The following is an 18,990-nucleotide window of genomic DNA, read 5'->3' as shown; positions in this document are numbered from 1 at the left end:
GATCCAACTAAGATCGTCGATCTTCATAAATCCAAATTCTTTGTAATTCTGAATAATGCTTCTTGAGTCTTGGTCTGCCCTCTATCTGCTACCTTGAGTGCCTACCATGTGCCTTCCTGTGGAAGATATTAAAAAAGCCTTTCCATTTGGGCAATGCGATTGCATAGAATTTGGGGTTCGACCTTTTCTGCTCACCTTAATTTTAACTCTAAGTTTTGAGATTCAGGCTGAATTTGTTAGCATTTTTACAGCACTGCGACAAGTGCCTCTGTTTGCCCAGATTTACTCAGCTCTGGTTGAGCCTCTAGATTCAAGCCTTTAGCTGTAATTTCTTTTGTTTTTACTGATTATTAATACAAATATCAAATTATTTTTTTATGCGCACAAAAAAAAAAGAGATTAAAAAAGCCTCCCCGTTGGGATCAATAGATGGCCTCACTTTAGTTAGGATTGCATGGTTGACACTTAAGTGATGATACCCTGAAGGACGGCCATTTTTTTACTGCTATTGGTGGCTTAGGAATTACAGACCTGGAGTTGTAGAGTATATTCTGATTTATAAGTTGATAGCTCGATATTTCAGTTAAGGTATCAGCTTGAGCACATATGGATTGGAGTTATGTCAGGGGTTTTGATTTTGCTAGATTTTTTAAAATATTTCTCGCAAGAGCTAATCTCCTCTTTTCATAAAGAAGTCCCTGTTGCATATAGATGCATGCTCGCATTTGTTTGTGAGACTCAAATACACATGGTCATTGACGATTTAAGGATTTAGCTGGGGACCTTAGAGAAGACAAACAAGCTTATTGATGATTTAAGGATTCAATTGGAGACCTTTGAGAAGACGCTTAGATTGGAGAAGGCCGCCACTACTCCTGCACAAATTTTGGCCTTCAAAGATCAGTGAATTGAATATTCTTGAGGGATTTGTTTTAGAGGTATAATATATTCCTTGATCTCCCACTTCAGTCTGTATGGTGGTATGCAAGCACGGGCCTTGTGGGTGGTAGATTCAACCTCCCTGCTACTGAGGGTGAGACACATGATTTGTTGCATGAAAGATTACAGTCATCTCGACTTTGAAAATGAAAAATTGAAACTAAAGACTTTGTTACATTCATGAAAGGCAAACAATAGAGACAAAGAAAAAAAGGTGCAGACAGAGCAAAGCAGCTTCTTGAGATTGTCCGCATCTTTGGAGGCAACAACACTTAATGCTTTTGGTGGTGATTATTGCAAAAGGCCAAAATACTCTAGCCACATTTTCTGATTCATGCATATGGCAGAGATGAAAGCGGGGAGAAGAATCAACATCTCTGGTCAAACCTGAGGTAGTGAGTTGTACTCCAAAGCTTTCAACTTTGTAGAGAGCAGTTATCCAACAGAAGACTATTTCACCATATATGCTCAGCACAATGACAAGTCGAGAGTATTCTGAGGGGTAGATGTTTACTAATTCATTTGAGCATACTTCATCCTAATATTGAGGTATTAATCTTGGCATCATTTATTTCTAAAAGGTTATGCTCATAACCAACTAAAGCAGTGGGTTTTTCCTCTTGAGTTTGTCTAGACTATCACAGTGAAAGCTCTGCTTTTTATCTTCCTCTTATGGTTCCTTTGCCATCTGACCCTTTTGAAAATTCATTGGTGAATTCCTTAATGGAGATAAACTTTTAAATTACAGAAAGCAATTTATTGGTTTTTTTAAAAACAAATTCTGAATTGAAGTTGTATCAAATTTTCAAGCTCAAAGCTCAGCTGGTATTTCTCTTTATTGCAATTTGGCAGTAATTAGAGTTTTGAATAAGAAGGGAAAGAACTCTCTCTCTGTAATCACACTATCACTCCTTCAAGGGATCTGAAATGCAACTGTTTAATAATCCGAAATATTGACCAGCGACTCAAATCAGAACTGCTGTAAGACAGTTTGGGGGTTGACGTACAGGTGACTCCAAGATGATGTTCTATGTCCCATATTATCCTGGGTAGTGGCCTGGCGTTTGACTCAAATATTTTTTACTACCCTTTAGGCTAATATCTTAATGAAATACTTATGTCTGCAAATAATTTCAACAGATAAATATTGTTTTAGTTTTCTAAGAATTTGTAACAAGAATAAGTAGCTGCACATATAGTATTATTTGCATAAATGTCTTGAGGAGGCCACTTGAAACTTCATGATGTATTTATTGAGATTCCATTCTGCTTTTAAATGCTAGGATATGAGGGAAATGTGGCCGTGTTGTTACTTCTTCCTAGTGTTGAGTGAGCTCAGTGCTTTTCTTTAATGGCAGACTGTAATTGGACAGCTCCACTATTTGATGAAATGCTGACGTAATCGTCATGGGGTTTCCATGTGTATTGCAGGATTTGGAGCCTAAAGAGCGGTCAGCTATCTATTTTGCTATTGCAAAAACACTTGCTTCCATTCACAGAAGTAATGTTGATGCCATTGGGTTGGGCAAGTATGGGCGGAGAGAAAATTACTGCAGGCGGCAGGTTTAAATTATTAAACTCAACACTTACTTATTATTGTACCGCCACTAGTCACTATTATTACTTGTAGTTCTTGAGGAAACATGCTTTGGAATGATTACCTTTTTCCTTTTTGGCTTCATTAGGTGGAGCGGTGGGCTACACAATATCTAGCATCGACAGGAGAAGGAAAACCTGAACGTGATCCTGAGATGTCGCGTCTCATCGCTTGGCTGAGAGATCATATTCCTGCAGAAGATTCTAAGAAAGGGTCGAGGACTGGGCTGGTTCATGGAGACTTCCGGATAGATAATCTTGTCTTCCATCCATCTGAGGTTGAGATTTGTTTCCTTTTTTTTGAGGGGGTCAGGGGTGTTGAAGCATGTCTGTTCCAGATCCTTATGATGAACCTTCTTAGAGGTAAAAGATGTGATGAGATTTACAGCTGGATTTCAAGTCTTTATTGGCATGAGTTTTAAGGACGTTTGTGTGCTCTTTTCTTCCTTCTGGTCCATTAATAGGGATGGCATAAATTTTTCTTGCTGTCGTATTTCAGTGATTGGGCACTAATAGTGCCACCTTGAAGGTGATTGTATGTAACACTGCTATGAATGAAAGACTGTTGGATTTGATAAGCCTAAATAAGGAAATAGAGATTTGCCAAGAACAGTCCAGTTCATGGTGTTCAACACCTGCTATTTAATGAAATACTCTCTACCAAAAAGCAAGACCTCCTCGGTGAGCTCCTGGCTGCTTTGTGAGCTCCCCCCTCCGCCGGCGGTGCCTCGCACCTCCTCCCGACGTCTTGCCTCTCCCGCCAGCGCTTCTCCACCCGCCATTCCGCCGCCCTCTTTCTCCTCCGCTTCCCCCGCCTCTCCCGCCCACTTCTCCGCCCCTCTTCCTCCCCCTGCAGGCACTCCATCTTCCTTCCACTCCTTCACTCTCTCCTTCTCCTCTACCCTTCCCTTCCGTCCTCTCCACCTCTCTCCTCCGCCTCGCCTCGCCTCCGCCTCCCCCTCGGATGCCCTTCTTCCTCTCCCCCCCTTTTTTCTCATGTGCCTTCCTGCAGAGTGGGAGTATTTGTGCTTGTTAAGGTGAAAGGAAATCTTGGTGGTGACCCTTGGTTTGGCCAAAGGGACTCTATGGTAGGCGGTGAAGCAGCAGCGGTATGGCAAGGAGAAGGCAGGGCGGAGCAGGGGCGGCGGAGCCGCGAGGAGAGGCAATGGAGGGGAGGATGGCTCAATACTCCTTGGGGAGCCCTGGGAAGCAGAGCGTAACCGGAAAGCGTGGAACATGGTGTGTCCATGTCCTCCACTGTAAACCCATGATACCAAGGAAAGAAGTAAACTAGATGTGGGCCAAGGAGGATGGGGCTCTGCTCCACGAGTGTCGAGGCAATGTTGGGGTACCTCAACTTGATGAGAAAAACGCCTCTTCCATAGATGGTGACCTCCTGGATGTGGTCGCCCTCTAATGTCAAGCTCGCTTGGATCCACTCTCGCACCTGTCTCCGTGTAGGCGTGAGGCCTCTATGTAGGCGTGAGGCCCACAATTCTGCCCACAAGCGCCTTGTCTTGAAGGGACTAAACTGCCTGCTGTACATGTTGCTCGAGTCCCCGCCAGAGTCGGCCACCTCAGTTTTAGCAGATGCTGGAGTTGCCAGGATCAGACTAGTGGTTGAGAACCCAAAGTCCCTCTCAGAGTTGATCCTCCTAGAGACCCTTGGAGGGGGCACACTTCGCGAGCATGTGGAGATTTTCGGGCTACGAGGCCAGTGTCTTCAGTGTAGAGAGATGGGTCACCTCGCCAGAGATTGCCCCCGTGGCCACCCCCGAGCGCCTCCCCTCCCTCCCCCACAGAGTAGGTAGAGCTAGCAGACCAGAGTCCCGCGCCCACTCAACTCAGACAGGAGCAGCAGGAGTCTCAGACCCCTTGGGTGACCCCTTTAGAAGGGGATTGGACCGAGGTTAAAAAGAAAAAGAAACCAAGCAAACAGGCTCGCAAGCACCGCAGGCAGAGGGCCAAATGCAGAGAGAGAGAGACAAGGTTGTCTGCAAGGCACCAGAGGAGGAGCCGCCGCAGCAGCAGTAGGAGCCCTTCCGTGGGGATCCACCTTCCTCAGCGGAAGGGGCCACTGCCCAGCCAGATGCTCCGCACATGGAAGAGGTTCAGCGTCCGCATCCACCCTCGCATCGGTAGCGAACCCCAGGAGTTCCTGATGTGGCGATGGCAAACGGTAGTAAGACAGCAGTTGAGGAGAAGCGGATCCAGAGTCCCGACGAGCTTGATCAGCAAGGGGAGCCTGTGATCGCCTCCTTTCCCCTCCCTCCCCCTCCCCCTCCAAATCCCTCCCCCCTTTCCCCTCCACTCCCTCCCCCTTGGGTTCCCCCTGCCCCCTCCTCCCCCACCTGCTCCCCTGTTGTGATCACTTACAAAGATCATTTACATGACAGGATCTCCATAGTCAAAGATGACATCCACAAATGCTTCATATGGATCATGGTAAAAGCAAGCCATCTGCCATTGTATATTGCAGGATGCTACATCCCTCATAGAGAATCCCCCTTCTACCAGAGACATGAGGTTGATCCATCCCAACCATTTAGAGACCTATGCTTAGATATTCAGCAAACAAGGAAATGTTTACCCTCCCCTTTGAGGGAGGAGTCTTTATGTATGTAAGGTTTTGTATTGTTTCAGGTCCCATAGGCCGATTTTTGGTCTTCAGAGGACGATAATATATTCTTCTTCTTCTTCTTCTTCTCACTACCCGCCTCCTTCCCTTCGCCCCCCCATCTCCTCTTGCCCCCGCTGCCCCCCTCTCCACCTCTGTAGCAGGTTCCTCAGCCTCCCCCCTCTCCCAGTCTTTGACACCCTTGCCAGCAGGCAAGGGTAAGACGACATCCCCTCCTGCTTCCTCACCGCAGCATTAGGCACATCCAGGGAGGGAGCCAGAGGGACAGGGCTCTCGTCCTCTAGGTCAACTACCCCCCACCTCCAACTTGGGTGCCCCTTACTGTGGGACTTCTGGAGGTTGGGACTGTGGAATTACCTGGAGATCCCGGACTCCTATCCTTTACCGCTGGAGGTAACACTTATGATCTTGTAGCCACGGAAGGGGGGCTGGCAAGGGTAAGACGACATCCCCTCCTGCTTCCTCACCGCAGCATCAGGCCCATCCAGGGAGGGAGCCAGAGGGACAGGGCTCTCGTCCTCTAGGTCAGCTACCCCCCACCTCCAACTTGGGCGCCCCTTACTGCGGGACTTCTGGAGGTTGGGACCGCGGAATTACCTGGAGATCCCGGACTCCTATCCTTTACCGTTGGAGGTAACACTTATGATCTTGTAGCCACGGAAGGGGGGTTTGATCATCGGAATGGGCTCTCAGACACACCCCGTTTGGAGCTTCCAGTTTGCCTCCACAAGGTTGGAGAAGTGGACCCCAGAGGTGTTTGATGCGATTATGGGAGACCAGATTGCACGCATGATGGACGAGTGGATGGGAGCACATGGACTAGATCTTTGGTACGCCCATGGTGTGGAGGTGAATTTCCAGCTGAGTTTCACGCGAGAGGAGCCGATGTGTGGTTTGGCGGTAGGAGTTATCAGATTGCCGCTTGAGGCAACGGTGGATCATGCATACTACTGGCCCCCCCAGAAGTGTGCGGAGCAGTTTGGGGTGGAAGTCTCCTTCATGATGAAGTTGGCACGGAAGATCGGCATTGAGCCGGTATCCACCCTAGTACGTCGTCGCACAGATACGGACTATTCACCCTCCAAACCCCCGGCAAAGTCACTTAAGGCAGTCTTTTTGGAACATGCACCCACTCACAGGAGAGCCTTGTTCTCTGCACCCCCGTCCTCATGAGCTGGACCATAGTGAGTTGGAATGCGCACGGGCTCCACGACCATGCTCATTGTCAGCTGCCACAGTACCTGATACTCCGGCAAGAGTTGCAGAGGGCCGTGGCAGGGCGGACAGTAGACAATCTTTTGATCCAGGAGCATATGTTCTCAGCAGCAGACATCAGACGGTGTCACCACCTCCTCCCAGGGAGAGGTCCGAAGGAGTGGTCCCCTGCAGTAGGACGGAGTGGAGGGGTTTGCATCTCGGTTTCACAGACTTTGGCTCCAGAGGTCTACGATGAGGGCGAGCTTATCCCAAGACGGGCAGTTTGGATGGGAATCAGGATTGGAGAGTCCAGGATTGGGATCCTGAATGTGTATGCCCGAGCGTGCAGGCAATACCGCTTGGCCTTTTGGAGGAGGCTGACCGAGAGTCTTCGAGATGTAGACTCTTGGATTGTTGGAGGGGACTTCAACAACCTGGAGTTTGGGGAAGACAAGTAGGGCGGCGCCTCATTCTCTGAGATGCCAGCAGCAGAGCGTAGCACCTGGGAGCAGTTCATTTTCATGATTAGTGGCAGGGACCTGTGGCGAGAGCCAGATTTCAGCAGGATACCTGGCAGCCTCCTATTCTCTTTCGGACAGAGGAGACATGATGGACTGCTTGAGAGACTAGACCGTTTCTACGTTGGGGATTGGGCACTGCACAGAGGCAGCTCTACCGGGATTTTGACAGGTACCATGATGTCAGACCACTCTCCCATAGTACTTCACTTAGAGCAGCCCCGCCGAGGTCTCCCCCAGAAGGGGATCCGCATTCCAGAGGACCTTCTGCAGGATGAGGAGATCCAGCAGGCCATGGCAGGGATTTGGGAGCAGTCAGAGATGACCCCGGGCGACGAGGGCTGGGCTTTGTGGGTGGCCAATGCGATCTAGAGAAGCAGTGAGGAGTTACAGGCTCACGCCCATAGGTGGAGGAGGATGCTTCAGGATCGTGAGCGGGATTTGAGGAGGGATCTCACCTCCATAGAACGGCTCAGGGAGCAGGACCCAGGTTCTCAGTGGCTTAGAGATAGGCTCAAGAGCACGCGCCTTGAGCATTAGGACACGGAGATTCGGCAGGCTGAGTTCTCTTATCACTCTTCCCGAGCTCGGTGGGTACAACAAGGGGATTTTTTTTTTTTTTTTTATTATAAATTACCGAAAAAACAGTGCTAATTATATTGCTTCGAGAACAAGATACAAGAGGTTAGCTTATAGCTGACGGCTGCGTTCACAAATCGGACGCAGCCCTAAAAGGTAGCAAAATAAACCATCCTCTCACGGAGGGATAAGACGAGTATGAATGAACAGCCATCGGGGTGGCGAGTAATGCCACCGAAGGCCCTGCGTAGTCTGCGCGAAGAAGAGGCCCTGTGTGTCCCAAGCCCGGATGAAGCGTCTCCGCTTCTCCTGGCCGGCCCGGGAGTCTCCCTGAATCTGGTCCCACTGGCCTCTGAGAGTATGAATAATGTCACTCCAAATCTCCGCCATGATCTGGGAGTAGGTAAGGAGGTGCCACCTAGGATCTGCGCGCAGCGCGAGGTCCAGATGTGCCACCCTGTGATGCTGCTAATAATCTCCCAGACTGGCTGCCTCTCCCGGACTCCTGTATCAGCCTCTGCTAGGTGCTGTGGGATGCCCTCGAGCGGTCCCCACGTCCCCTGTGTGATAAGGAAGGTGGGGTCCCGCTGGCATGCCTCGAATAGGTGATGAAGACCAGGTGCGGTGCTGCACCAACAGAACGCGCCCCAAGTGATCAATCCTAGCTCTGGCGCTGCGCGAGTAAGAATCCCAAAAGTCCACCTCCACACTTCCTGGGCGCGCGTGCAGCTCCACAGGCAGTGTTTTGGTGTCTCCTCAACCGCATGGCAAATCTGGCAGCAACCGTCCTGGCCTATCTGCCTCAACCAGCTCCCCACTGGAAGACCTTTGTGGGCAAGAAGCCACAGGAAGTATGAGATCTTCCGCGGCCGCCAGCTGTCCCACAAGGCCTTCCAGAATGCCTGCAAAAAGAACCTGGAAATACCCTGTGCGTACCAGCTGGGTCGCTGGGTGGGGGGGCGGCACTGCATCCTCCCGAGAACTCGCCTGCCCAGAGTCGTACTGTAGGTGAAGAAGGAGGTCGGCCCCTGTCCTGTCACAATCTCTGGCCACCACCACTCGCCTGGGTCCCACTCAAGCTCTGACAAGGCCCGCCCCTCCCAGAGCCAAAGGCGCCAAAGCTGCACCTGGTCCTGCTCGATGCTAGGGTCGGTACACCAGACCTTCCCCAAGAGGCCTACGATCCGAACCCTCTGCCACGGGAGTAGGGGGTCGATGAGCACACCCTCTCTCCTGAGTCGGCCATCCCCAGAGACCGCGAAGAAGGAGATAGAAGAGTCATCCAAACGTCCTGCGATCACCAGTGGAATGCCGCGGGGGGTGAACTGTCCCAGCCAGCAGGTGTCACCAGGCATGAGAATCTGATGCTCAGGTGGAACCAACCAAGCAGCTGGGATCGCATCGTCGATCTCCGTACGTCTCGCCTGGGCTCCACGTGCACCTCCAGCTGCGTCTGCAAGATCAGTCATCTCCAGATGTCTGTATGTATCCCTCCAGACACGGAGGGATCGGGCTGGCCCCCTCATCCAGCCGTCCCACCTGATATGTGATCTCTCCCCCAACTGAAGACCCTCGGCATCTCTGACCTGACCGTTCCAGATAAGCGGTTGTCGATCGATCTCCTCCTGACAGCTGGGAGGGGACTGAATGAGACTGAGACGAAGCCGCCTCCAAACCATGAGGAGGCTACGAACGAGTGGGGAGCAGGGCTGAGTGAGCGGGGCGGAGGTGAAGATCCACCTGAGGGACGGTAGGCACTCTCCACCTCGGCGCGGGACACAAGAGCCGACTCCCTGCTGAAGTAACATCTTCCACGTCTGTCCCCCTGGGGTCAAGCCATGAATGATAAGCTTGCCTAACAAGGCCTGACTCTGAAGCTCTGGATCAATGACCCCCAGACCACCCTCAGCCTGCGGAAGAATGACTGTCTGCCAAGCAACCCTGGCTCTGGTATCTCTATGCCCATCCTCCCCAGACCAAAGGAAGTTCCAAACCAACCTCCTGAGCTGTGCCACGCTGGATCTCGAGAAGCACCAGCAGGAAGCCACATACCAAGCCGTGGCTAGAAGGACCTGGTTAACTACCAAGGCACGACCTGCAAGGGAAAGCTTAGCAGTGCTCCAGAAAGCCAGCTTCCGTCGGATGGAATCTAGCACCGGGAGAAACTGCTGAGCTGGTGTGATGTCTAGGCCAACCTGGAAGCCAAGGTATCTAGCTGTCTGTCCACGTGGAATCCATCTGAAGCCCAGAAATCGCCCCCACTGAGAACACACCCCCGGGTCTGTGAGAAAACCAACTGATTTGTTCCAGTTGATTTTCGCACCAGCGGCCGAGCAGAAAACCTCCAGGGCCATCCGCACCCTCTCTAGCATCCTCTCATCGTCCTGGACATAAAGGGCTGTATCAGGGTACAACAAGGGGATAGGATGACGAAGTAGCTCTTTCAGACCATTGGGCCCCGTTCGGTAGGCACACAGTTGCAGCGTCTCCGGGACCCACAAGGCATCATGCACACTGAACCGCAGGAGATATCAGACATGACTACATGTTTTTAAGCCATCTTTTTGAGACGGAGAGGATAAATCCATCTGGTATTGTGGCGCGAGAGGTAGTTTGGGATCACGTTCTGGCAGTAGTCTCGCAGGATTTATGCAGCAGGCTAGAGGAGCCTTTCAGGGATGAGGAGCTTTGGGAAGCCCTCAAGGCTCTCCTGACCCAGAAGTGTCCTGGCGAGGATGGCTTGACTCCGGCCTTCTTCCGGAACTTTTGGGAGATTATCTCTACTCCTTTCCAACTAGCATGCCAGGAGATTTTCGACATGGGCTTCCTTCCTCTGTCCTTGAGTAGGGGGTGGATTTGTTTGATCCCGAAAGAGGGAGATAGGTCAAACATCCGACAGTGGAGACCGATCACGATGCTTGATACCGCTTACAAGATCCTTGCTAAGGTCTTGAGCTTGCGGTTACGGCCCCATCTCACTGACATCATCCACGACACAGAGACAGGGTTTTGTCCAGGAGCGTATCATCCTGGACAACATCTTGGGAGGAAGTGGATTGGTCCAGGGAGGAGTCACAGCCGCTGGCCATCCTTCTCTTGGATTTTGAGAAGGCTTATGACAGGGTGGAGTGGTCCTTCATGGAGGGCACGATGCAGAGATTGGGTTTCTCAGAGAGATGGGTCAGAGGGGTTTCAACGCTTTATGCAGGGAGCTCTAGCCAGATTCTTATCGGAGGACACATGGGCGAGGCCTTTCTTCTCTCGTGCTCGGTCCACCAGGGCTGCCCACTCGCTCCCTTCCTCTTCTTGTTCGTGGTGGAGGCTTTGGGCTACTACTGGAGATCACAGGTGGTGGGCCTCACAGGGTTGAGGCTCCCAATCCAACAGGAGGAGGAATTGATTGACTTTGAGTTTGCTAATTGTTGGGTGGAGTGGACAACAGAAGCAACAGGAGACGGAGGCAAGAAGCAAAGCGTGCTCCTGAAGTTGTATTGCTGAAGTTATGAAGAATACAAAAGATACACCTAATATGATGAAACCCTAACTGGGTGTCATACATGTACTAGGTGTCCCAACTGGAACTAGTACTAAGTGTACCATAGGTCCTAACTGATAATATCTAGGCCTACAAGGCACATACCAAGGAATGAGTGACACCTATGGATAGCCCATAGAGTGGCCTACAAACCCCCCTCGACGGTATGGGCTGAAGTATCCTGGAAACGTCTCAAGATACCTGAAAGACTAGGTCATGGTTGCACAAATTCATCCAATGTGGATATAGCAACCTATGACTGTATAGAGAAGGCAGATCACGTAACAAAAGGGACCAAGTGTAAAGCTTGTCGAAAAGCTTCAAACTTAGGCCGTGGAAGAGCCTTAGTGAATAGATCTGCCAAGTTGTCCTCAGTGGGAACATAAGACAACTTGATGTCACCATCTGACCATCTCTCTCTGACATAATGATAATGAACCTCAATGTGCTTTGTGCGAGCATGAAACACTGGATTTCGTGCTATGGCCAAAGCACTCTGACTGTCAGTATGGATGACGGTAGGAGCTGTCTGACCAACCAGAAGATCTGCAAGTAATTTCCGTAGCCAAACACACTCTACTGTAGCTGTGAAAGCTGCTCTGTACTCAGCTTCACAACTAGATGTGGCAACTGTAGCTTGCTTCTTGCTGAACCATGAGATGCATGAAGAACCAAGCATAAAACAATTGCCACTGTGGGATCTGCGTGTATCCTGGGAACCAGCCCAATCACTATCAGTGAACCCATGCATGATAAGTGAAGTATCAGCCCTGTAGAGAAGGCCCAAGTATTGTGTGCCTTTGATGTACCTGAAGACACGTTTCACTGCGTGCCATTGGTGATGAGTGGGACTGTGCATGTATCTGCTCAACTGAGAAACCACATACTGCAAGTCTGGCCGAGTATGGCATAGATAAAGCAAACAACCAACTGCTTGCTGATAGGAGGTAGCATCACATGGACCACTGCCATCTTCAGCAGAGAAATGAAAACCAGTCTCTAATGGGGTGGAGACAGGCTTACAATCCTCCATCTGAAATCTATGTAGAAGCTGCCCAATGTACTTCGATTGTGACATCACAATTCCCCCCTCAGATCGAGCAAATTGAATGCCCAAATAGTAGTGCAACTGGCCAAGATCAGTCATGGAAAAAGACTGCTGTAATTCCCGCTTGAAATCTGCAATTTTCTCGGGATGTGGCCCAGTGAGAATCATATCATCCACATAGAGGATCAAAATCAGCAAATCTGCCCCCCTCTTGCGGATATATAAAGTCACTTCTGTAGGACTATTCTGAAAGCCTAGGCTGAGCAAATGAGTGTGTATCCTGTCATACCAAGCCCTGGGTGCCTGCTTCAATCCATATAAGGCTTTCTTAAGCCGGCATACCTTGCGTTCAGACCCTTCAACCTCAAAGCCTGGAGGTTGAGCAACATAGACTTCCTCTGCCAAAAAACCATTGAGAAATGCTGTCTTTATATCCAACTAATGCACCTCCCAATTATTATGGGCAGCCAGGGCAATAACACATCTAATGGTAGTGATGCGTGAAGTGGGAGCAAAGGTCTCTTCATAATCAATGCCCTCTTTTTGAGCATAGCCTTTGGCCACAAGACGGACTTTGTACCTGTCAACTGAACCATCAGCTTTTCTTTTGACCTTGTATACCCACTTAGTCCCTACTGCATGTTTGCCTGCAGGCAAGTCACATAACTCCCATGTTTTGTTTGCATGAATGGAGTCCAATTCATCCTGCATGGCTTTCATCCACAATTCATTTGAGAAGGCATCTTTGTGACAAACAGGCTCCTCATCAAATGCGATAGCAATCAATGCATGAGCAACCGAGTTTGTCAAATCTCTTTTGGCTGCAGCTCTCGTACGGGCCTGCAAAGGAGCATCAAGTTTGTTGTCCTTCAAAGTTTCAAAGAGCCATCTAGGTGCTCTTTTGGGCTGTCTAATATCAGCCAATTCTTGCTCTACTGCCTCTTCCACAATGTCCTCAGTAGCACGTGGCATCTGTGTCAAAACATGTGGCTGTCCGGACTGTGTAGTAGGCTGTAAATGAGCATTAGGTGGAGGAGAATAACCCTGTGGTGCATCATCTGAGGCATCAGATCCAAGCAATGGCACAAGACTATCAAAAATATCTGAGACACCAAGTGTAGACTGCACTTTGCAGTCCCGCAAGGGCATGGAGGATGTCTCATCAAAGATGACATCTCTACTGACAATTACTCTCCTGGTGGAAGGCTCATAAAGTCTATAACCCTTACTCTCTGCACTGTATCCCAAAAATATACATTTTATAGCCTTATCATCCAGCTTTGTCCGCCTTTGTGAAGGCACATGTGCATAGGCCAAACACCCAAAAGTACGCATGTGAGAAATGGTTGGCTTGTGTCCTTTCCAAGCCTCATAGGGTGTGATTGTTTTCAATGCTTTGGTGGGGCTCCTGTTGAGCACATAATTGGCACACATCACTGCATCCAGCCAAAACATATTGGGCAAATTCTTTCCCTTAAGCATACAGCTGGCCATTTCCATAACTGTCCTATTCTTTCTCTCAGCAACTCCATTTTGCTGAGGAGTGTAAGGCACTGTACACTCATGATGAATACCACGGGATTTCATGTAAGCATTAAATTCCTCTGACATATATTCACCACCTCTGTCTGATCTCAAATGTGCAATCTTCAAGCCTGAATCATTTTCAGCCAAGGCAATGAAATGCTTGAAGCAGGTAAGCACCTTTGACTTGGACTTCAATGCAAAGATCCAAGTATACCTGGTAAAGTCATCAATAAATGTCACAAAATAATAGAAACCTCCAATGGAAGCAGCCCGCATAGGACCACATACATCACTGTGAATCAAGAATAGCTTGCGTGATGCCCCAACTCTACCATCCTCAGGTATGACAAAGCGGTGCATCTTGCCAAGCAAGCAAGCTTCACATACATGCTTATGAGGAATCTGCATCTGTGGCATATCTTCAACCATTTTAGGTAACTTTACCATAGCATTAAAGTTAAGATGCCCAAACCTCTCATGCCACAAGTAAGTATCAGGCAAAACATCTGCATCAACTGCATGAGCATCATGAGCTGAACTGTCATTGCATCTATCATATGCATCCAGGCTGTACAAGCCCCCCTGAAGAGTACCAGTCAATACAATAGCATCGGCATGACTCAAGTCATAGACTGCACACCTATGCCCATCAAAGACAATCCGAAATCCACATGTAGCTATGGCTGAAATAGAAATCATATTTTTCCGTATGCCTGGTACATACAAGACATTCTCCAGAGTGACAACACTACCTGTAACTGATGTAACAGCCACTTGCCCAATACCCTTAACAATATAAGATGCATTGTTGGCACATGTCACGGAACCCCCCTTTGGGGCATCAGCAAGAGAAGTAAACAAAGTTTTACAGGAGGTAATGTGCTTAGAAGCACCACTGTCAAAGAACCATGTAGAGGCTGAAACTGCCATACAAGCATATGAACCTGTATCATGCACTGGAGGATTGTAATGGCATTGAACAATGAAGCCCCAATTCTGATCCTTGGCATAATTAGCTTGCTCATTAGCATGCTCATGTGTATTTGCATCAGTGCCAGAGGTAGTTGTGACTGAAAGTCCAGCTTCTTTCTTCTTCTTTTCAGAAGCAATCCTCTTCCTACATTCAGCAATTTCATGGCCCGGCTTCCTGCAATAATTGCACCTCTTTTTCTTCTTCTGATCACCCTGAGAGGATGAAGTAGAAGGCTGATTATTTGCTGTATTTTTAGGGACAGATTTTTGAAATCTTCCCTTATTCCGATCATTGGCTGCAAATGCTTGATCTGAGTGCATACTGGCATTCCGATTCACACGGCTCTGCTCCTCCTGCAGTAAAAGTGCAACCAATTGATCAAAGGAATAGTAGTTGGCATTGCCCATGGCAACCAACCTCAAGGTAGTGGCAAAACCTTGGTAAGAGTCAGGCAACCCATCCAATGTGCCTGATACAAGTTGTGAGTCAGGGATGTCCTCATCAATATTAGCCAATTGCTCCTTTAAATCTTGGATAGCTGTAAGATATGCATCCATGTTATCACCCTCATTCAGACGAGTATCCTTCAGCTGCTTGCGAAGATAGGCAACACAGGCCTCATTGCGTACCTGATACAAGGAAGCAAGCTTATCCCAAGAGTCCTTAGCAGTAGTGCATGATCTGATATGAGGAACAATACTTCTTTTGATGGACAGAGCAATAAATGCCTGTGCTTTAGCATCACGGCCATCCCACTGTATCATCTCCTGAGTAGGAGGAGCAAAGGCATCACGAGAAGTACCAGTGGATGTAACATCACTGGAAGAAGGTGTGGCCTGCCTGACGGGCCTAGGCTCATTGCCAGACACTAGATTCCACAAGTTCTTGGACACCAAGACATGCTTCATCATGAATGACCACATAGGGTAGTTAACCCCATCAAGCTTATCATCAGCACCGAAGGCCCCAAAGAAATCATCTTTGCCACTAGCCATTATGCAGTCAAATGCACAAGAATGACAAAAGCAAAGAGCAGGAGCCTCAAGCTCTCCACTGAGAGTATCAATGACTGAATGCGTAAGCCTCAAGGCTTTTCAAAGCATAAACCAACTGTATGACCAACTGAAATCTGCCTGTAATATTTGAATGTACCAGGCAAAATTGAAATTGAATGCAGGAATTTCAGTCAACCAGTTGACCGGTCAACCCTAAAAGTCAACGCTGGGCAAAACACACAGTAAATCAGCTTTGACCAACTCTCCACCAGTAGATGTATGTCTGCAACAGCAAATACTACTGCTGTAACTACAAAACCACTCAAAAAACAAGCTGTTTTGACCAAAACCGGGGCAGTTTTGACCAAAATGGTCGTAGTTTTGACCACGAATGTCAAAATCCAGCAAGACCAAGGCAGATGGAACTAGAAGAGAAGGACGACCAGATCTGTACCAAATTTGACCCAAAACAGTCTCCGAAACCCTAAAACCAGAAGTGGTTTTTGCAAAACCGGAGGTGGTTTTGGAGCAGAAAAGTGATTTTGACCTGATTTTTGCACCAAGTAGGGGCGTCCTGACTTGTAGAACACAGCTATGCCAAAAAGTTTGCACTTTGTCAAAACCGTTGTGTGCAAGAAGTGGTTTTCTGACGCAGCAGGTGGTTTTGACAGAAAACAGGCGGTTTTGGCCCAAATGAAGGCTGAATCAGCTTGAATGGAGTCCTCCTAGGTTGGAGAAGTAGCAAGAAGGATGGGAGATCAGATTTGAAGCACTTTCCCGCGACGAAACTTCGAGCAATGGCTGGAAACTCCAGAAAATGGCGATGGGAAGCCTTCTGAGAGTGATAACCAGCAAGAAGAGGAAGCGGGAGGGGCAGATCTGAAGCAATGAAGTGATGGTAACCTGCTCTGATACCACTGTTGGGTGGAGTGGACAACAGAAGCAACAGGAGACGGAGGCAAGAAGCAAAGCGTGCTCCTGAAGTTGTATTGCTGAAGTTATGAAGAATACAAAAGATACACCTAATATGATGAAACCCTAACTAGGTGTCATACATGTACTAGGTGTCCCAACTGGAACTAGTACTAAGTGTACCATAGGTCCTAACTGATAATATCTAGGCCTACAAGGCACATACCAAGGAATGAGTGACACCTATGGATAGCCCATAGAGTGGCCTACACTAATGACATGGCCTTGTATGTTGAGGGCACCACAACGAGTTTGGAGAGTTAGGGGAGCCCTGGCTATCTACTGCGAGGCCTCGGGTGCGCGGATCAACTGGACAAAGTCTATAGGTTTCTTCACGGGCCATGAGGAGACATAGGAGATCCGTGAGTGGGGGAGTGATTTTACTACGGGGCCAGACAGCGAGATACCTCGGTTGCCAGGTTGGTATTGATATTACTACAGAGCAGCAGATCGCCTCGGTCCTTGAGAGCATTCGGCACAAGCTTCTCTATTGGAGCTCGGCCAAGCTCTTCCTAGCAGGGCGCACCTTAGTGGCAAACTAGGTCCTTCTTGCGACGGCCTAGTATATAGCCTCCTGCTGGTGCTTTCATAGAGGATGCATTGGGCAGCTCCGACGGTTGGTTCGGAATCTCCTTTGGTAAGATCGGACGGCACGGGAAATACTAGAGCCCGGGTTGCTTGGCAGACGATGATCATGCCACAAGCACTGGGAGGCTTGGGTATCATAGATTCGGAGATGCAGAGCAGAGTCCTTTTGGGCAAGTTGGTTGTTCGTGGCCTCACTCCAGGTGCACTCCAGGTGCAGAGCCTTGGAAGCTCCTTTATAGAGAGGGCTTTTCAAGAACACCCCACGCACTGGGGGACAGTGGCAACCTTCACACAGGTGGATCTTCTCAGAGGCTTTCCTTATAGGGTAGGGTTCCCCTTTGATGGGGTAGCCTTCACAGGGTCTGGCAGAGACCTAGCAGGGGGTCTCATTCGTGCTCCCTCCAGATGCAGAGAGAAGTTTGAGCGTCAGCCCCTTATGTGGCACCCAGAGATCTGAGATCAGGAGGGGCGTATGCTTGGACAACGGATGCACATTGGTTGGGCATAGTGGGACAGTAGCCCGGCCGGGTCTTTTGGCAATTGGAGCAGATTACCCACGGAGTCAGAGGCGAGACTTGGCACCGTAGCGCATTTGCGAGGGGCAGGGCAGCGGATGAGAGAGATCGACCTAGCCATCCCTGAGTCTTGGTGGGAGGGACTCCACGCTTGGAGGGACAGCACTTGGCTGGGGCAGTTTTCTCGGACTGGTGTCTCTTTGAGGATGATGATGCAGCGAGGCAGCACGCACCCCGCCTTCTACCTTGTAGGCTCTGGAGGCCTACTTCACCCGCTCATTGAGAGGGACCATGGGATGGATGGGAGTCTTAATGGGATTTTGGCAGATGATCAGAGTGGTGGGATTGAGCAATTTAAAAAAATCTTTAAATTTGTCACGGGATGCGAACACAAATCCAACACTTGGTGCGCAAGAGTATTATTTTCAGTTACATTGAAATTCCTTCTTTACGCCCTTTAAATCTTTGGAAACATGCCAGGCTTACATACTATGGAATGCTTCACGCCCTTCTTTCATGTATATGCTTGAAGTCATGGGAGTCCTCATTAGTATTAAACATTAAAGTATTCGGATTCACGTACGCCGTCAGGTTCGTAGTCATGGAATTCATCCAGCAGCCGTGATATGAAGCCATCCTAGGTAGACCCTTTTTATGAATGTCCGGGCTCGTACATGATTGGAGTACCGAAAACATCTATCTGTAGCACGAGGAACAAATCATGCGAGTGGACTTGCGCACCTATAAGGTCCACCGATTGTCAGGATACCTTTTCACCGTGGAATCTGACAGAACCATTCGGCCAACATCCCTGAAGCTATTCCAATACTGTGACAGGGAAGAGGATGAAAAAGAGTTCGATGAATTTTGGTACGCACCTCTTCCCGAGTAGGAATTTTCTCAGAACTAGATGCACATCTTGGCCAACATTGATGTTCCAGAGAGAATAGTGTTCCAAATTACAACCCCCGAGCTTGAGAAAATCACCCCGGTGGTTCACCTTAAGATGTTTAACATGCTTAAACCCCGCAAGGTGAGCAAAGGGACAGTAAGGGTCAAATTAGACCTCCACTGGCTAGCATACGTTGGTGCCACTACTGCCCTCCTACCGCCCACCATGAGTTCTCTTCCATTGGGGAGCCAGGGTGAGCAAGGTAACCTCCGTAGTTGGCTCTCTAAGTGCCATGAAAGAGCACCCTTCAGGTCCGAAACTCCTGTTACCCAATAGCTCAGCTAAGGCCAAGAGGACCACTCCTCCTAAAGAAATACAACAGGAAGGTGAAGAGAAGGAAGACCTACGACATGTACCAGCCCACTCTACAAGTGGTTCGACCGCAACCTCAAGAACAAAGACCTTGTAGAGGACAATC

General features: G+C 49.0%; 1 protein-coding gene across 2 annotated transcripts in view; it reads left to right on the top strand.

Annotated features, from left to right (window-relative positions):
- IBR3 (acyl-CoA dehydrogenase-like protein) overlaps positions 1–18,990 on the top strand; it is a 122,902-nt gene that overhangs the window by 33,134 nt on the left and 70,778 nt on the right. For both annotated transcript variants that reach the window (XR_015540449.1, XM_087369736.1), the window contains exons 4-5: positions 2,371–2,502; positions 2,625–2,813. Coding sequence is in view for 1 of the 2 variants with exons in the window: in XM_087369736.1 (XP_087225862.1) it covers positions 2,371–2,502; positions 2,625–2,813 (321 nt within the window). In the remaining variant the exon portion in view is untranslated. The remainder of the gene's footprint in view (positions 1–2,370; positions 2,503–2,624; positions 2,814–18,990) is intronic.

The sequence above is a fragment of the Dipteris shenzhenensis genome, chromosome 31, assembly GCF_047967505.1.
Source record: "Dipteris shenzhenensis isolate YYH24624 ecotype China chromosome 31, Dip_SZ_1.0, whole genome shotgun sequence".
Classification (NCBI taxonomy): Eukaryota; Viridiplantae; Streptophyta; class Polypodiopsida; order Gleicheniales; family Dipteridaceae; genus Dipteris; species Dipteris shenzhenensis.
Note: the sequence above shows the minus strand (reverse complement) of the source record. Positions and strands in the feature narration are given on the sequence as shown.